Source organism: Rousettus aegyptiacus, unplaced genomic scaffold, assembly GCF_014176215.1.
Source record: "Rousettus aegyptiacus isolate mRouAeg1 unplaced genomic scaffold, mRouAeg1.p scaffold_m13_p_3, whole genome shotgun sequence".
Lineage (NCBI taxonomy): Eukaryota > Metazoa > Chordata > Mammalia > Chiroptera > Pteropodidae > Rousettus > Rousettus aegyptiacus.
In genome coordinates this window covers 35,600,241-35,616,369 of record NW_023416306.1, presented here as the reverse complement: position 1 = coordinate 35,616,369, position 16,129 = coordinate 35,600,241, and the positions used below count along the sequence as shown (strand labels likewise).

At 44.7% G+C, this 16,129-nt stretch overlaps 2 protein-coding genes across 2 annotated transcripts in view; both read right to left on the bottom strand.

Moving 5' to 3' along the window:
- The window catches only part of LOC118615072 (spermatogenesis-associated protein 31D1-like), a 37,882-nt gene extending 37,328 nt beyond the window's left edge, over window positions 1–554 (bottom strand). The window contains exon 1 of the mRNA XM_036239514.1: window positions 383–554. Within this exon, the coding sequence (XP_036095407.1) occupies window positions 383–554 (172 nt within the window). The remainder of the gene's footprint in view (window positions 1–382) is intronic.
- Window positions 555–8,057: 7,503 nt separating this feature from the next.
- On the bottom strand, window positions 8,058–14,318 carry LOC107510352 (spermatogenesis-associated protein 31D3-like). Its single transcript, XM_016143777.2, has 3 exons — window positions 14,216–14,318; window positions 12,484–12,544; window positions 8,058–12,207 (listed from the first exon to the last, which is right to left on the bottom strand). Exons 1-3 carry the CDS (start codon window positions 14,316–14,318, stop codon window positions 8,058–8,060), a joined length of 4,314 nt encoding a protein of 1,437 aa, XP_015999263.2.
- Between the last annotated feature and the right edge of the window lie 1,811 nt (window positions 14,319–16,129).

Here is a 16,129-nt window from a genome sequence, read left to right as displayed (position 1 = left end):
TGTCGATATGGGCCTGCAGTTCCTCCATCTGCTGACTTAAGTCAGAGCCTCAGTCTTGTACCTACATGCCAGTTTCTCCTCTAGGATCTTTCCATGGCTGTCAAGAGCTCATGAATTTCAGGAGGCCCACAACTCACCAAGAGAGCTGGACTTTCACCTGGGTTTTAGTGCTGTGCAGAGTTGACAAGAACTGAGGGCTTTCCTGGTCTTTTTCTCTTCAAATTGATCCACTGAAAAAATTGTCTCATCGATTTTCTGAAGTAGCTATCAAGAGGAAGCTGTTCGTTCTGTGGCAGAGATAGGAAAGTGTCCTTTAATTCTCTGTCCTCAACAGGGTGGCTCTTCTTTCTAGCTTCAGCTGTCTCTACTACTGAATCCTCACTTCCACATTTTCCTGCTTTGGAGCCCAGAGGTCTCCCTTTCTTTGCATCTGGTGGGAAATCATTCTCCTGGCATATCCAAAAGACATGCTTAGGGACCCAGGGCTCCTGCTTCAACTCCGTTCCAATCCTGCTGTCCTCCAAGTGGGCATGCAGCACTTGGAAAGCTCCCATGTTGCCATTGGAGGTGCTCTGTGACTGAGTCAGTGGGGATATTGAAAGCAAGCTATTTGAAGCAAGCGTATCAGTGGGAGAGCCTCGGGCCTGGCTTTGCTCCCAGCTCTCCAATTTAAACTTTAACTCACTAAGAAAGTTTTTTCACATCTCATAGTTTAGAATATGGGAGCAACAATATTTTTGGTGAGGGACAACTGTGTGGAGCTGCTATTTACTACAGTCTCATTGTGACTCACAGTTCCTATGGTGCTGTGAGTGACAGGCTGAACTGATTGTCTTCTATGATCAATTATCGACGTCTTCTACAGGCATATAGTCCATATCAGTGTGTGATGGTTTCAGGGCCCCCTATCTTTCACTGTCTACAGATGAGGGAGCCAGGAGAGGATAATCCAGAATAGTGATTGATTTGTTGTTCTCACCTGATTCCCTGAAAAGTTTGAGAGCTTCCCTCAAGAGTCTTGGAAACCTCGCTTTGGAATCTACCCCAGAAATACGGGTGGCTGAGGAGGGAAAGCCACATTGGGGAAGAGGCCATGTTTTGGCTTCTCTCAATGTGTAGAATTTTATGGATTCAACAACTTTGAAGGGTAGGCCTCACCTCTGACTCACACAAAATCTTATAATGTGGGCTTCTTATACTTCTCGGGTGTTAGGATCAAGAAAAGAGAGCTCTAGTGTGGGAATCTGGCAGTACATACCACCTACCATTGTGTGTATGGAATTTGTGTTTTCCACATTGGTCTGGGAACTCCCAGGAGGTGATGTATTGTCCTCAGCAAGCCAGGAACAACAAACAGCTATAGAGTCCCTCCCCACAGTGATCTGCTAGAATTTCTTGCTCAGATGTAATCTAAGAATCGTTTTCATTTGATTCTGGTCAAGGTCATTCCTTGAGACATTTAATAATCCATTTCTTAAGTGATTACTTGCGTGACACAGTTATATTCTGCGTCTGAGGCAGGTCTCAGACTCCAGAAGGTAGCGTTCTGAGACCCTCTGTGGGATGTTTTCTGGCCTCTTTTCTAGAATATACCCAAGATCTCTCCTCTTGTCCTTCCATTTTTAAAACTTTTGTGGAAACTTCTCATAGAAACTTCCTGGGAGACTCAGTTCAGGCTTGGCGAGATCCTTGCTACTCTGGCTCTGAAGCTCAGATAGTTGTAAGAGAGCACATCTGCCTTGCTGCTTAAATATTTCTGTTAATTTACACTGAAGCACCATCAGTGCTAGGGACTCTACATTCTTATAGATGTGGAGACACCAGCATGGGATTATCCTCCTTGTAATATGGAGCTGCAGTTTCTCCTCAGGTTCACTGTTGAAATGAAAATGACGAGGAAGGATGGAAACCTGCACATAAATATGGGCTGAACAGCTGAGCAATGGATGGGATCTCAAGGACCAGTGGTCTCCTGGGAGTTTTGGAGAACAGGAACTAACCCTCAAACCTTCCTGTTGCTTCTGCAACATGTGCCATTCCAGGTGTTGATTTTAAGTCAAGAAGTAAGAGTATGAGACATTCTAGGATCTATGGAAAGATGCTCCGGAGTCCCTAATCTGGGAGAGAGAAGAAGATGGTAGGATTGGGAGTTGGGATTGAAGGCGGGCCTGGAGCTGGACCTGAGTGAAAGATAGGGCTGGGATTTTTGCTTGGATTGAGGCAAAGTTCGAAGATGTACATTGAGGAGAGGAAAGTAATGGGAGTGAAGAAGTGGTAGAGTTTCTTGATTCTGCATTTGGACTGCAGAAGCATTACCGATGCTATTGAATAACACAATGCAAGACTCTCGAGGGCAACTACCTCTAGAAACCAGGAGAGTAGCCCCTAGGGACTCGCTGTGCAAAGAGGGAAGAACCCAGAAGAGCTGTATATTTTTGCTGCAATGTTTTCCCCAAAAGTCTCGATATAAAATGGCTGCTGACAAATGTGCCACTGTTCTGTTTTGTCTTCAATGTTCAATGTTTATCTTCAGTGGTGTCCCATACATCAATTGGCTGGAATGAATTCCTTCAAGATATCTTTGGTATTCTGACCACATTTGCTTTGAAAATGGTCCAGCCTCTTCTTTGTTAAAATCTGAAAAGCAAATTTCTTTTTTATTGGTCTCTCCCAGAGCGCCTGGATGTTAAGGCCAAGGAAAGAAAGGCTGTTAGCCTTGACGTGCTTAGAACAGTGTCTTTCCAGAGACAGGTCTCTGGTAGGTGTAGGGAAACATCCTCACTCTGAAAATCAAGTGTGTGATAATATGGAGAGGAACATGTTCTTGACATATGCCTGCCAATAGGACAAGTCTGAAATTGACAGGTTTGAGTACTCATTGCGTATGATTGCAGGCACATAGCTAAACCACCCACCAGTGATACTGGAGATGAGTTCTCTGGGACAGGCGTCATTAAGATGAAAGTCAATTTAGATTGAGTTACAGTTAAAGTACAGTCTGGAGGTGGTGAGACAGACAGGATTGGTGTTGTGGGATGACAAGCAAATGAATCAGTGGGATTCTTTGGGATAAACCTGGTAAGGAGTTACTATCCAAGAAAGAATGGGATCAAATGAGAAGACGGTTTTCTGGGTCAAAGTGGTTTAAGAAGAGGATCCTGTAGTGCAGGTTTTAAAAAAGCCACAAAGGACACTACTCAATAAACTGACAAAACAAATAGAATATGAGTGGGAGATTTAGGTAAAAGTTTTATGCCAAATGTTGTTTACTGAAAGGAGTAACTGTATTGTATTTAGGGGAATCTTTTTTTTTTTTTCTTAAGAAATAGTCAATGAAATATTCAAGGAGAAGGTACATGATGAGTGAACTCAAGAATTCAGGAGTGTATGCATGGTTTTCATATGTGTTCGTATTCATATGTAGGGAGAAAGGAGATGGAGGAAAGAGGGCAGAAACAGACACACAGTGAGGCAGAGAGGAGAAAAATCACAAGTGCATCAAAATGTTAGTAGGTGAAATCTAGATGAAGGGTATATGGATTTACTATGCATGTAACTTTTCCATAAGTTTAATTATTTTACCATCGACTGTTGACTTGAATTCCATTTAACCTTTGAGATTTCTGCCTTTGATGCCCACAGCTATCACCAGCACCATTCCCAGATCTCGGAAGTGTGCAATTCAGCTTTAGAACTGTTGCCTCAGATTCTGTCCTGGGCAAGAAACATAGGGTCCTCTGCACATTTGAAGCATGCTAACATTTCCACAGAATTTTACAAATTACTGGAGAAGATAACCACCCCCACACACCCACCTCCCAAAAAAGAAAAAAAATTTTAAAAATTATGCACAATATAAAACAAAAAAACAAACAAACAAGAAAGAACAAAAAATTCAGGGTGTTTAAGCATGGAATCCCTAACTTCTTTCTTTTCTGATGCAAACAGGTCAGTTTCTCTTCTGGGGGTTTGAGGTATGAATGGGTTTGCCATCACTTCCTCTGCTCTGCTAGTCACTTACCACTCCTCCAACAGATTTCCATATTCAAAAAGAGTGTTGACATCTTTTGTCTTATCTTCTCCCCTTGTCATTCTCAAACTCTTACTCTTTAAATCCTTTACTTGTTTTAACCGCTTTATTGAAATATAGTTTACATACCATACATACAATTCACCCATTGAAAGTGTATAATGTTATGATTTTAGTGTATTCACAGACACGTGTATCACTATAGTAAAATTTGGAACATTTTCATGACTTTAAAGAGATACCCTGTAACTTTCAGCTATCATCTCCTCCCTACTCCTGACCTTAGACCTAAACAACCACTAACCTCTTTGTTTTTCTAGTTTTCTCTATTTTAGACATTTTATAGAAATGGGATCCTATGTTTTCATTTGTGACTGGTTTCATTCACTTAGCATAATGTTTTAAAGCTTCATCTGTAGCATGTATCAGTATTTTTTATTGCCAAGGATCATAACATAGTATGAATACACCATATCTTACTTACCCGTTCATCTGTTGATGCACATTTGGGCTGTTTCCATCTTTTGACTATTGTCAATAGTACCGCTATGAACATTTGTTTACCAGTTTTTGTGTGGTTATGTGCTTTCCTCTCTCATGAGTATATACTTAAGTGGAATTGATGGGTCATATGATAACTGTATATGGAACATTTTGAGGAAGTGCCAGACTTTTCCCGTGTGGCTATGGCATTTTTCATTCTCAGCAGATGTGTATGAGGGTTCTACTTTCTTTACATTCTCGGTGACACAAGACTTTTTGATTCTAACTATTCTTAGGTTATCTCGTAGTGGTTTTGATTTGTATTTCGCCGATAGCTAATGATGTTGAGCATCTCTTCAGCTAACCTTTTACTTGTACTGGCATTTGGAAAAGAAAGCAGATAAATATGTGTGTTTGATCTGCTGTTTAACTCAAAACACAATAGCTCATTTTAAGTGAGTGACGAAAAAAATTCTTCTATGTGAAAACACATATAGTGATACCAAGTCTTTATCAACATATATAGTTTTTACGTGTCGTTATAGTTACTGTGTGATTATGGGACAGCAAGCCTGTGTACTGCATTTGCTCTGTAAGATTACTTCTTGTATGGGGTAGAAAGACAAATCCACTCAGATGGCTTCTTGGGGTTGACTAAAATGCAGAGCACAACCGATTGTCGAAGCCTCTAAAACTCAATGCTTTTTTTGTCACCAATGCTGCTTGCAGCTGTGGTGTATCAGTGTGCTCCACAGATCATAACATCAAGGAAATGTGAGAGCTTTAACATGGGCACATAGCATATGTCTGAGAGATGGGTAAATGGCTAGATATCTCAACAGGCTTTTGCGCTTTAATCATAAGATAAAAGATGGAACGAATCACACATGCTAGATAATTGCGCAAGTTGGGTGAGGTGTACACAGGAAGTTATATTGTTCTATCTACTAAGATGTTGGGTGCCTCTTTAGTAGGGGGAAGGGGCAGGAGGATACCTGGCAAGGATGCATCAGTCCATTAGTACTAAAGTGTAGCTATTTATCGATAAGGAGATTTCAGGAAGTGTCATTCCTCTGAGGTTAGGAAGGAAACCTCTTTTCACATAAGAGGAAAGAAGAAGGAATGGAGGAATGGGGAAGATTTTTGAAGTGTTTTCATGAAAAGCTCTCATCTTATGGCCTCTAGCTCTTCTGTGACCAGTACTCCAGTACATGCGTTGAGCAAGAAGAGGCGGCCTCAGTTTGCGGAAAGTGAATGAGATTCGAGATAGGTTGGAATATCATTGGAGAGAGACCAGACTAAGGACACAGTGACCTCAGCTCCGTGTGTTTTGTTCACATGTTAGTAAGCTGGGATAATTATTTGTTAAGTGAGTGAATTATATCCAGGTAGTGCTGGGACTCAATGTATCGTGCTGTCATTAGCCTAGATTGTGAGATTTAATACAATGGTCATCGGTTACCTATCAGAATGTATTTCTAGAAAAGGTAGAGAGAGGGGATTTTTTCCAGACAGAACGAAGTAAAGGGCATTGGAAGAGGCCCATTTATAGTGGGGCTTTTAAAATGTTGGTTACTTGCTAGACCATCAAGTTCACTTTGGAGAGGAAGGGAAGGAAGACAAGAGCTTGGTGGATAAACAAGGAATAAGTGGAAAAATGATAACCAGGAGTCGAAAAATTAACAAAGGACATATAAAACAGGGAGATGAAGTGAAAGGGTGAAATGTCAAAGGGTGTATTTTTCCAGATGTCAGAGATGTGCCTGGTATAGGGCAGTGTGGCTGTAACTGCACTGAGAAAGAGGTAATGGACCCTGAGATGAGATGATGTAGGAACTCGGAGGCTAGATTACTGGCTGTTTGATCCACATGGGTGTTAGAGCCCTCCACTGCCTCCTCGCCACTTCTCGTACCCTATTCTGGGCCCCATCCCACCTTTTGTCTCTCTAGGACTTCCAAAGTATCTGTATTCTGTGACTCCAAACCTCAGACATTATAGGGTCAATAGCCTAACCCTGAATGAGAAGATACCTCTGAGAAAGCTACGGTGGACATCTGTTCTGTTATTGTCCTTTCGGGATTCACAAATCTTACTGGAATAACTGCCTCAAGTGCCCTCTACAACACTCACCCTATTTTTGAGTCTGAGTCTGCACAGGTGGAGTTGCCTTCACTTCAGACCCATTTTGTAAGTATGGGTTTGTGTGTAATTCGGGCGAAAACATAAGCATTCCGTGGAGGTCCATGGTGAGCCCCTAAATGTCAGCAACCCTTGTGCAGAGTCTAGGACTCAACCCTGATTCATGAGCTGGAGGTGTTCTGGGGAAGACTACTGATAGATCCGCCATGGCCATGAATAGCAAAGGTGGCAACTCCATCCTGATAGGTGAACTATACACACTAAGGGCAAGATCTTGTACATTTCCATCAAGCCAGCATGGATGGGAAAAGGCGCCAGGATCACGTTCCCCGAAGCAGAGATGCCATGCCTAATGACAAACCCGCAAGTATTGTTTTACTACTCAAAGAATAGCCTTTTTGGTGTAAAGTATTAGTAAGCTGTGCAGAGTCTCCGGCAGCCTCAAGTAGGAGGAGCTCGGATTAGGTTGACGAGGCTGGTAGTGAGACAGGGTCACAGTGCAGGGAAAGAATGCAATGCCCTTTCATTCTTTCCTCTCTTCATTTCTCCTAACTTTCCTACTCACTCTAATGGACCTTTTCCTTACTTTTAGCTTTATTTTACCCTGGGAGGTAGGTGGCCACCTTGTCAATGTTCCTACCACTGTCAGCTGAGTACTACTTTTGCTGCGCAAAAAATTAAAAAAAAAAAAAAAAAATGTCGCCAAATCAGCAACATGAAGAAATACCCAGGGACTAGAACTTTTCCCTGGTTGACATTCTGATAGGGAAATTTCAGTGTGAAGTGTAAAATATGCTTCCCTAACACATTAACAGGACCCACGAAACAGATTTGTAAGCAGCATCTATACTGTTGCCAGATCTACCCCAACCAGCCCAGGATCCACTATAGCAATATCCCCCAAATACTCACATTGAAGGTTCAACCACTTCTGGGAACCTCTGATCACTGCCTTCTAAATAATGATTAAGCCATTGTTGCTTCTTCACTGATATAATCTGAAAAATAGACCTGACCTTGACCCTCTTCAGATGTAGGCAGCCTGTGTGACCTACTGCCCTCAACGACTCAAAGCATTCCATGAGGGAGAACATGTAGGCTGCTATACATGTTCGTTAAGGCTAAGCTTCGGAGACATAGCCCCATATCCACAAACTTCATCAGGGAGGAATGGGTTTTGGGGGCCATGTGATATCTATTTCTGTATAAGAGCTCCAGGAGACTGGTCACCTTTTAGAAGACAAAGGAAGCAATACCTAAGAGCTGAACTAACTCCTTCTTTACCCTAAGCACGAGCCCTGAGTTACCAACACCCATACCCCCAGCATAAGACACAGAGGGCATCATTATTATTAGAGAAACATTTATTAGGGAGATTCAATATTCCGCACAAGGAAGAAATTATTAGGGGGTGTGAAATTTTTTTCCCTGGAAATTCTGGAGAAGTGCTTCCTGTCTAAACAGTAGACACAGATCTCCGAACACTGTGCCTCCAGCAGTGGTGCGAGCAGTCGGAAGCCCCTGGCCAGCTTGAAGTCCACAGGTGGGGTATGGGCGGTGCACAGTCTCCCTGCGGGCCACAGACTGAGGGTGCTTCTGACACAAGAGGTGCTGCTTAAATGCCGTGGCTGTCTGGGAGAGGCTGTTCTTGTCTCTGATTTGTCTAATACAACAACAAGCCAAGACTGCTTGTTGTTGGTGAGAACTGGTATCTGTCACTTTGGAAGAGGGAATCCTGCAGCTGTAACGATGACCCTGGGCAGGCTGTGCCTGGGCACACGCTTCCACCTTGTGCTGAGTTTTTCGAAACTTCCCTGAGAAGAAGGGATAGGACCCTTGAGGGCAGGCTGCACGGTGAGGTCCTACTTTCCCCTCTGGGAACTTTGTACTGCCTGTCATGACTATCTGAGCTCTGGGTGTCCCAGTAAGGGCAACTCTACTTTTATCCGGGCCTCTGCTCTGGTCAGATGATACACGTGTTTTTTTCTGGGAATTTTCTTGCTTTTTGCGTTTTATCCCAGGATGAAGCCATTGAAAAAAGTGCTTCATTTGTTTTTTGAAAAGGCTTTCAGGAGGAGACTTGCTCCCGGCTCCTCTCACAGTAGGCACAACAGACTCCTCCTGTGGTTCCATGTTCTGAATACAGAGAGTCTTCTTTCTAGGTTGGGATGTTCCCAGCCTTGCATCCCCTCCACCAAGCTCTTCTGACTTGGGGCCTGGAGGGCTCACTCTCTTGTCAGCTGGTGGGAAATTCTTTTCCCGGCACCACCTTAAGTCATGCTTAGGGGCCCAAGTATCCTGCCGCTGTCCCATACTATCCTTCAAGTGGACATGCAGCACCTGGGAAGCTCCCACGTCGACACTGGAGACGCCCTGAGCAGGGGTCAGGGAGGCTTTGTAGGTCAAGCTATCTGAGGCAAGGGACATGTCACTGGCTTGGCCTTGGGTCCGCCCATGTACCCTGTTCTCCAGTGCAGACTTTAACTCACTCAGGATTTGTTTCTTAAGGTCTAATGATTTAGGCTCTTGGAGAACTGATATATTTGCTGGGGGGCTTTCAGTGCTAACAGTAGTTTCTCCTTTACTATCATTCACATTTGTCCTTTGGGAGATAACTGGCTCGCTGCTTGTCAGGACGTCAAAAGTGCTTGATTGAAGATCATCCATGCTCTCAGCCGTGAATGTCTCCCTGGACATGTAGGGCACGGGAACAGGTTCTGATTTGTTCATCTTGTTGCCCTGTTGCATTTCTATTCTATCGCTGGAACTCTCTCTCTTACCCTTTGGCTCATGTCTGGCTCCAGCTTGCCCTGCGGGCAGCTTTGGTGGGCATCTGTTGACTAGTAGATCCTGTGTCTGACTTGTTTTGCCTGTGATGCTATGTGTGACAAGCAGTTGTGTCTGTCTAGCATCAGTAATTCTCTGACGATCCACTGCAAGCTCCTGGTGGATACTGGAGAGTGAGTGTCTCAGGGCTCCCTTTTCTTCCTTGTTCATATGCGAGGTAACAGGGAGAGGATGATCCAGGACAGAGGCTGAATGTGCTGTTCCCATTTTGTCTCCGTGGACAGATTTAGAGCTTCCTCTAATGGACGCGAAGCCTCCAGATTTGAAGTCCACCTCAGAAATCAGGTTGGTTGATGAGAAGAGCTTGGAATGGAATGAGGTATCTTCCAATGCCTTCATATAAAGCTCTTTAACATGGGCGTCTAGCATCTGCTGTGTCCTAGGCCCAATGAAGGAAAGCTCCTGGGAGGTATTCACGGTGTAGTCCCTTCCCACTGACGGTTGCAAACTTCTCTGTTTCATTTCAGGGTGGGATTCGACATGGGGAGTCAATGTCTGATTGATAGTATGCCATGAATTTTGCGCAGGCCCAGGGAGCTGACCCTCATTGAGTTCCTTAATTTTCTTGCTCAAATGCACTTTTGAGACATTTTCTAGTTGAGTCAGACATACACTTGGCCCTGACACCACTGGATTTTCTCCTGACAGATTTACCATGTGACTGTCTAGGTCTTTCTCAGAGTCAGACCCCAGATCCTTACCTGAAGAGTTCTGCGAGTCACTCAACAGATGGTCTTTTGGGTCATTCTCTGGGCCATTTGCCTTATCCTTCCCCTCATCCTTCTCTAGCTGAAGCATTTCTGAGTCCCTCTCATAGAAGCTTTCAGGTTGGCTCAATCCAACATTTAGATTTTTGCTACTCTGGCCCTTCACCACAGAGACACATGGGAGTCCATGATCGCTCTTCCTCTCAGATTCCTTTGAACAATCTCTCGGAGGCCTCATCAGCAACAGAGACTTATGGATCCTGCGGAGTAGGCCCCACCGGTGTTGGATGAGCCTCTTTCGAAGGTGGTGCTCCAGGTTTTTGTTAAGCTCATTGTTGAGGGGATAATTTTCTGGTTGAACAGAGACTGAAACATGAGCCTGGGAAGGCTGGTAGTGAGGAAGGTTGGGTGCTGAAGAATCAAAGTCTTCAGAAGATCTTTGGGCCACAGAGGGTGAACCACACAAACCTTCCTGTTGCTTCTGCAACACGTTCCATTCCAAATTTTGAATTTCAGATGAGGCGAGAGGGTCTGATTCATTCCGGGGTCTATGGAAATGCATCTCACCGTTCCTCGTTTGAGGTGTAGCATTAGATGGTAAGATTGAGGGTGGGGATTGAAGGTGGGCCTGGGGCAGGGTTTGTGGTAAGGGTTGAGGCTGGACCTCAGGTAGAGGATTAAACAGTACTGGCAATTCTTGGCCTATGGAGGCATTTGAGATTTTGTTGGAAAGAAAGACTGAAGAATAGTCACCCAACACATGGTCAGCAGAGGACAAGAACCCACTGTGCAAAGACAGAAGCCCGCACGAAAGCTGGATACGATTTTGCTCTAACTGATCCTCCCTGGTTTGTGGATTTGAAGCCTGCTGCTGGCCATGCAGTTCCTTTGGTTTGCCTTTGCTGCTCCAGTAAGGGAGGGCAGCAGCTGAGTCATGCTTATCAGCAGTTGAATCTAACAGTTTTCCTGAGGAACTCAGGTTGCTGTCTGAACGAACTTGTTTTGGAAAAGAGTCTCTTTTCTTTTCCTTTTTGTTCCACATCAGTAAATGTGTGTTCTTTTGGACTTGTCTCTGCAGGAGTGTTTGGACGTCAGGCCTGAGAGAGAAAAGGTGACCACGCTCTGCACGTTCGGCTGCAGGATCTCCCTGAAAAGAGGCCTCTATAGAATGGTGGGACTCTTGATCGAAATCACATTGTGCCAAGGTGGAAGGGAACGAATCTTCGGCACAAGCTTGCCACCAGGAAACGTCTGAATTTGACGGGCTCGAATGGTCAGTGCCTGTGACTGTTGGGATGTAATTGGATAAATGACCCAGGCTCTCTGGAGATGAGTTCTCTGGAACAGGCTTGGAAATTGATTTGGATTGAGGCACCGTTGGAATGCACTCTGGTGGTTGTAGTGAAGTAGACGGCATTGGTGGTATATTACGACAAGCAGATGAATCAGTGCGATTCATTGTCTGGGACAAATCTGGTAAGGGGCTGATATCTCGGGAAAAGGTGGGGTTAAGAAGGATGGTATTCAGAGTCAGAGTGGCCTCTGCTTGGGGAAGAGGATCCACTCTTAGAGTGTCATGTGGTGGGAGAGGGAAAAATGCAAGAAGTGGGGGTGGGGAATGGGCCGTTGGGAATTCGGATCCCAAGGGAAGAAAGGGCTGCGTTGGCAGAGAGTGACCCAGTGGTGAAGCTGACAGAAAGTCACCTAAGGATGTCAACGGGTTAGGTGAGAGAATTCGGGGTGGCGGTGGGAAAGGCTCAGGCAGAGGAGCTGGTGTTGTGTCTCCTGGAGATACTGCTGAGAAGGCAGAGGACAAAGTGGATGATGACTTAGGCAAGGAATCTCTGGAAGCCAAAGGAGACGCAGAGGAAGTCGCATCTTCCAGGCCATCTGGGAATAGCAGCTGATTGACCTCAGCGGTTACACTGTTACAGATCTTACAAGAGAGGTCAGGGCATAACAGCTGACGAAAGCGCCTGGTGTGATAGTGGCCTGGGTCGCTGCAAGAGACAAAGGTACAAAGCTGCATCCAGAACTAGAACAAGGAAAGGAGGACCTACTAGCCCGGTGGGGTGGAGCCACCCAGCACCTGCTGCCCCTTCACATTGCTCCACCTTGATGACTTCAATACACCAATAGGGCTCAGCCCAAGGCCTCATTCCTCCTGTTCCTATGGCTGCGCCCCTCCCCGTGACTATAGCAGGGTGCAGTGAGTCCCTAGAATGTCACAGAACATGCTAAAGGGAGATCAGGAAAGAAGGGGAAAGACTAGTTACCTTCTCATTATAGAAATCAGCCTCTTTTTCTCCTCCTCTTCCCTCTGGCAGTATCTCCGATCTGGGAAACCAGGAAAGGTGGTTATGTATAATGGAGGTAGAAGCATAAGTATCACACAGGAGTCCCTTTATGGGATACTGTTGAGGTATTAGAGTCTGAAAGCCCCAGAGTCCCTAGAAGTCAAATGGTCTATGATAATATTAACAAGGTTCTCCTGTGTGTTGCTTCATTTATAAGGTACTTTCACATATGTTATCTCATTTGATGCTCAGAAAGACTCTGAGAAGCAGAGAGGTCAGTGGTTACATCCAAGAGGAATCTGATCATCCAGGAAGTCAAAGTACTTTCATGAAGTCAGGAGACAGAAGTTCCCTGCTGTGCCAGAGAACCTGAGCAGTGTCTCGCATCTGACTGCGTTCCCACGGGCCTCTCCTCTGAGCGCTGTGCTTTCTGAGAGGGACTGTATCTAGTCACTAATATCCTCGGAGATCAGGGACCTGGGACCTCTTGGAAAGGAAAGGGTCACCCTTGGAGATTTCAGGTGGAATAGGTAAAATCTTACCTTTCTGTATTCTGCCTTTCCTTCGCCTCTTGGTTCTGCCGTGGCACTGAAAAAAAGAAGAGAATCATTTCTCTCACTTCTTTCCCCTAGGAAACCCAGCCATTCATGATCCAAGTACAATATGGCTCTATTTGAATTACTAGAACTTTGTGTTCTTTTTTTTTTTTTCATCGACTTTTATAGGTTTCAAATATTTTCTTTGGAAGCTCAAAGACATCTATTGTCTATGAGGTCCGCACTTGCTATTCGCAGTCAGACACCTCTGCTCTAGGAAGGCATGGAGTCTGAGGCCAAGAGTCGCATCTCTGCTCCCTCGACCAGGACCCTGTAACTTGGGACAGAGCTCAGGCTCCAGCCTGCTCTCCACCACACCCAGATGATCTGTGAGCTTCCCTGGGAAACATCCCAGCTAAACCCCTAGCCTGCCCATCCTGTTCTTCTAGAAGAATGATGTTCTATGCTCTACCTAGACTTCTCATCCCAGATGTTACTCTGAGCCCACCAAACTCATTTAAATGAACAAGACAAACAAAAACCCACAGACACATACAACAGTTTAGTGGTTACCAGAGAGAAAAGGGGGTGGTGGAGTAGGCAGATTATGGCATAGAGGATTAAATGTATAGTGACAGAAGGAAATTGTAACTTTGGGTGGTGAATACACCACACAGTATACATGTGACACATTATTGAATTGCATACTTGAAATCTATGTAATTTAATTAACCAGTGACATACCCAACACTTTTTTTTTTTTAATGTGGTACTAGAAATGTAAAGAATAATTGGGAATGTTGGAGAATGTTGGGTCTTGCTCAGGCTTCCTTACCTTTTTGATGTTTTCATCTTGCCATAAAGTTGGTGAAGCTGGAATCCCCACCAGGTAGCACAGGACCAGAAGGAGCCCCCACAGCCCACACAGGTACGTGAGGTTGGGGTCAGTACTTAGGTAGGTTGAGCAGAAGCTCTGACAGGGACTATTGGGACTATTTAAATATGGGAAAAGTTCCCAAATTTTCACTTCCATGATTGGAATCATGATGCTGCCTGAGGCAACTGACTCTGAGAATGGAGACTGCAGGCTTTAATGCCAGGTGTGCATCACGGAGCACTGTTGAGTCACAAAGGGTTTCTGAAGGTGGGGGAGGGCAGAGCTCCCCACTCCTTACCAGCCCAGCGGATCCCTCCACCCCTCTGGGCATCGAGGTCCCTCTGAGATAGGCATTGTGAGGCTGTCTTCGCCTTTCCCTTCCGCGACCTCCTTGTCTTCATCGTGCTCTTTTTCCTCTTCTTCCTTCTTTAGACCTCATTTTTAGAGTCGTTTTAGGTTCACTGCAAACTTAGAAGACGTACACCCTCCCCACACTCACTACCTCCCACACTGTCTACATCCAGCACCAGAGTGGGACATTGGTTCCATGTGATGAAGCTACATGGGCACGTCCAAGTCCACAGTTGACATTAGGGCCCACTCTTGGTGTCGCACGTTCTTTGGGTTTGGGGAAGTGTATGGTGACCTGTATCCACCATTATAGAATCGCACAGAGTCGTTTCACTGCCCTAAAATCCTCTGTGCTCTGCCTATGCATCCCATTCTTCCTCTGAATGAATGCCTGGCAGCAACTTATCCAGAGTCTAGCCTTTTCCATAACTACATCAATTTGAATCTAGTGTGTAGACTTTTCAGATTGACTTTTTTCACTTAATAATGTACATTTAAGTTTCCTTCATGTCTTTTTGTGGCTTAATACACACATCTTTTTAACGCTGGTTGTTTCATAGTTCATTTATCCATTCACCTTGGTCCTCTTGGTTGCTTCCCAGTTTTGGCAACTGTGGATAAAGCTCCTATAAACTTTCTCTTTTTTTAGCCCACTTTGCTGAGACATAGTTCACATGCCATACAATTCACATAGTAAAAGTATACAATTTAATGGCTGAATCCTACCTTTTCGTCTCTTCCAGGGCCTCTACAAAATCTGCCTCCCAGGTGTTACTCTGAGCTAACCAAACTCATTTAAATGAACAAGACACACAAACAAAAACCCAGGGACACAGACAAGAGTTTAGTGGTTACCAGAGAAAAAAGAGGGAAGAGAGGAGGCAGATTAGGGTTAGAGGATCAAATGTATGGTGACAAACAGAAATTGTAAAATAGGTGGTGAACACACAATGCAGTATACACATGTCGTGTTATTGAATTGCATACTTGAAATCTATGTAATTTAATTAACCAGTGGCATCCCCAATACTTTTTTTTTTATGTGGTACTAGAAATGTAAGGAACATTTGGGAATGTTGGAGCATGTTGGGTCTTGCTCAGGCTTCCTTACCTTTTTGATGTTCCCATCTTCCCACAATGTGGGTGAAGTTGGAATTCCCACCAGGAAGCACAGGCACAGAAGGAGCCCCCACAACCCACACAGGCAGGTGAGGGTGGGGTTGGTAATTAGGGAGGGTGACCAGAATCTCTGAGAGGGACTGTTGGGGCCCTTTACATATGGGAAAAGATCCCAATGTTTCAATTCCATGGTGATGCTGCCTGAGGCAACTGAGCTCTGAGAGTGGAGACTCCAGGCTTTATTGCCAGGCTTGCATCACAGAGCACTGTTGAGTCACAAAGGGTTTCTGAAGGTGGGGGAGGGCACAGCTCTTCTCTCCCCAGCAGTCCAGCGGATCCCTCCACCCCTCTGGGCTTCGAGGTCCCTCTGTCCTGTCCTGTCTCCCATTTTATAATCCACCTTTCCTCATAACATATATTCACTTAATGAAAGATTCTGCTCATTAAATCTGTAACCCAGATATTACCTGGTTTCCCATTACTGTGTGAAGACCTTGACTTGGGGCTCACCATGTTCACTATCCTGAAAGTCTGAAGTGCTGCCTGGGATTTTATGTAGCCAAACCTTTACACTCAGGATCATATATGTGCTCAAGTCGGTCTCTCATAAAGAATATTTTCATCTTACATGAACACAGATACAGAACTTCAAGTTCTTTTACCCTTACTTAGTTTGTGAACGTGGAATTGCAAATTTTACCTGTTTCGCTCAGTTATGAATGTATTATAAAAGTTTAAGATG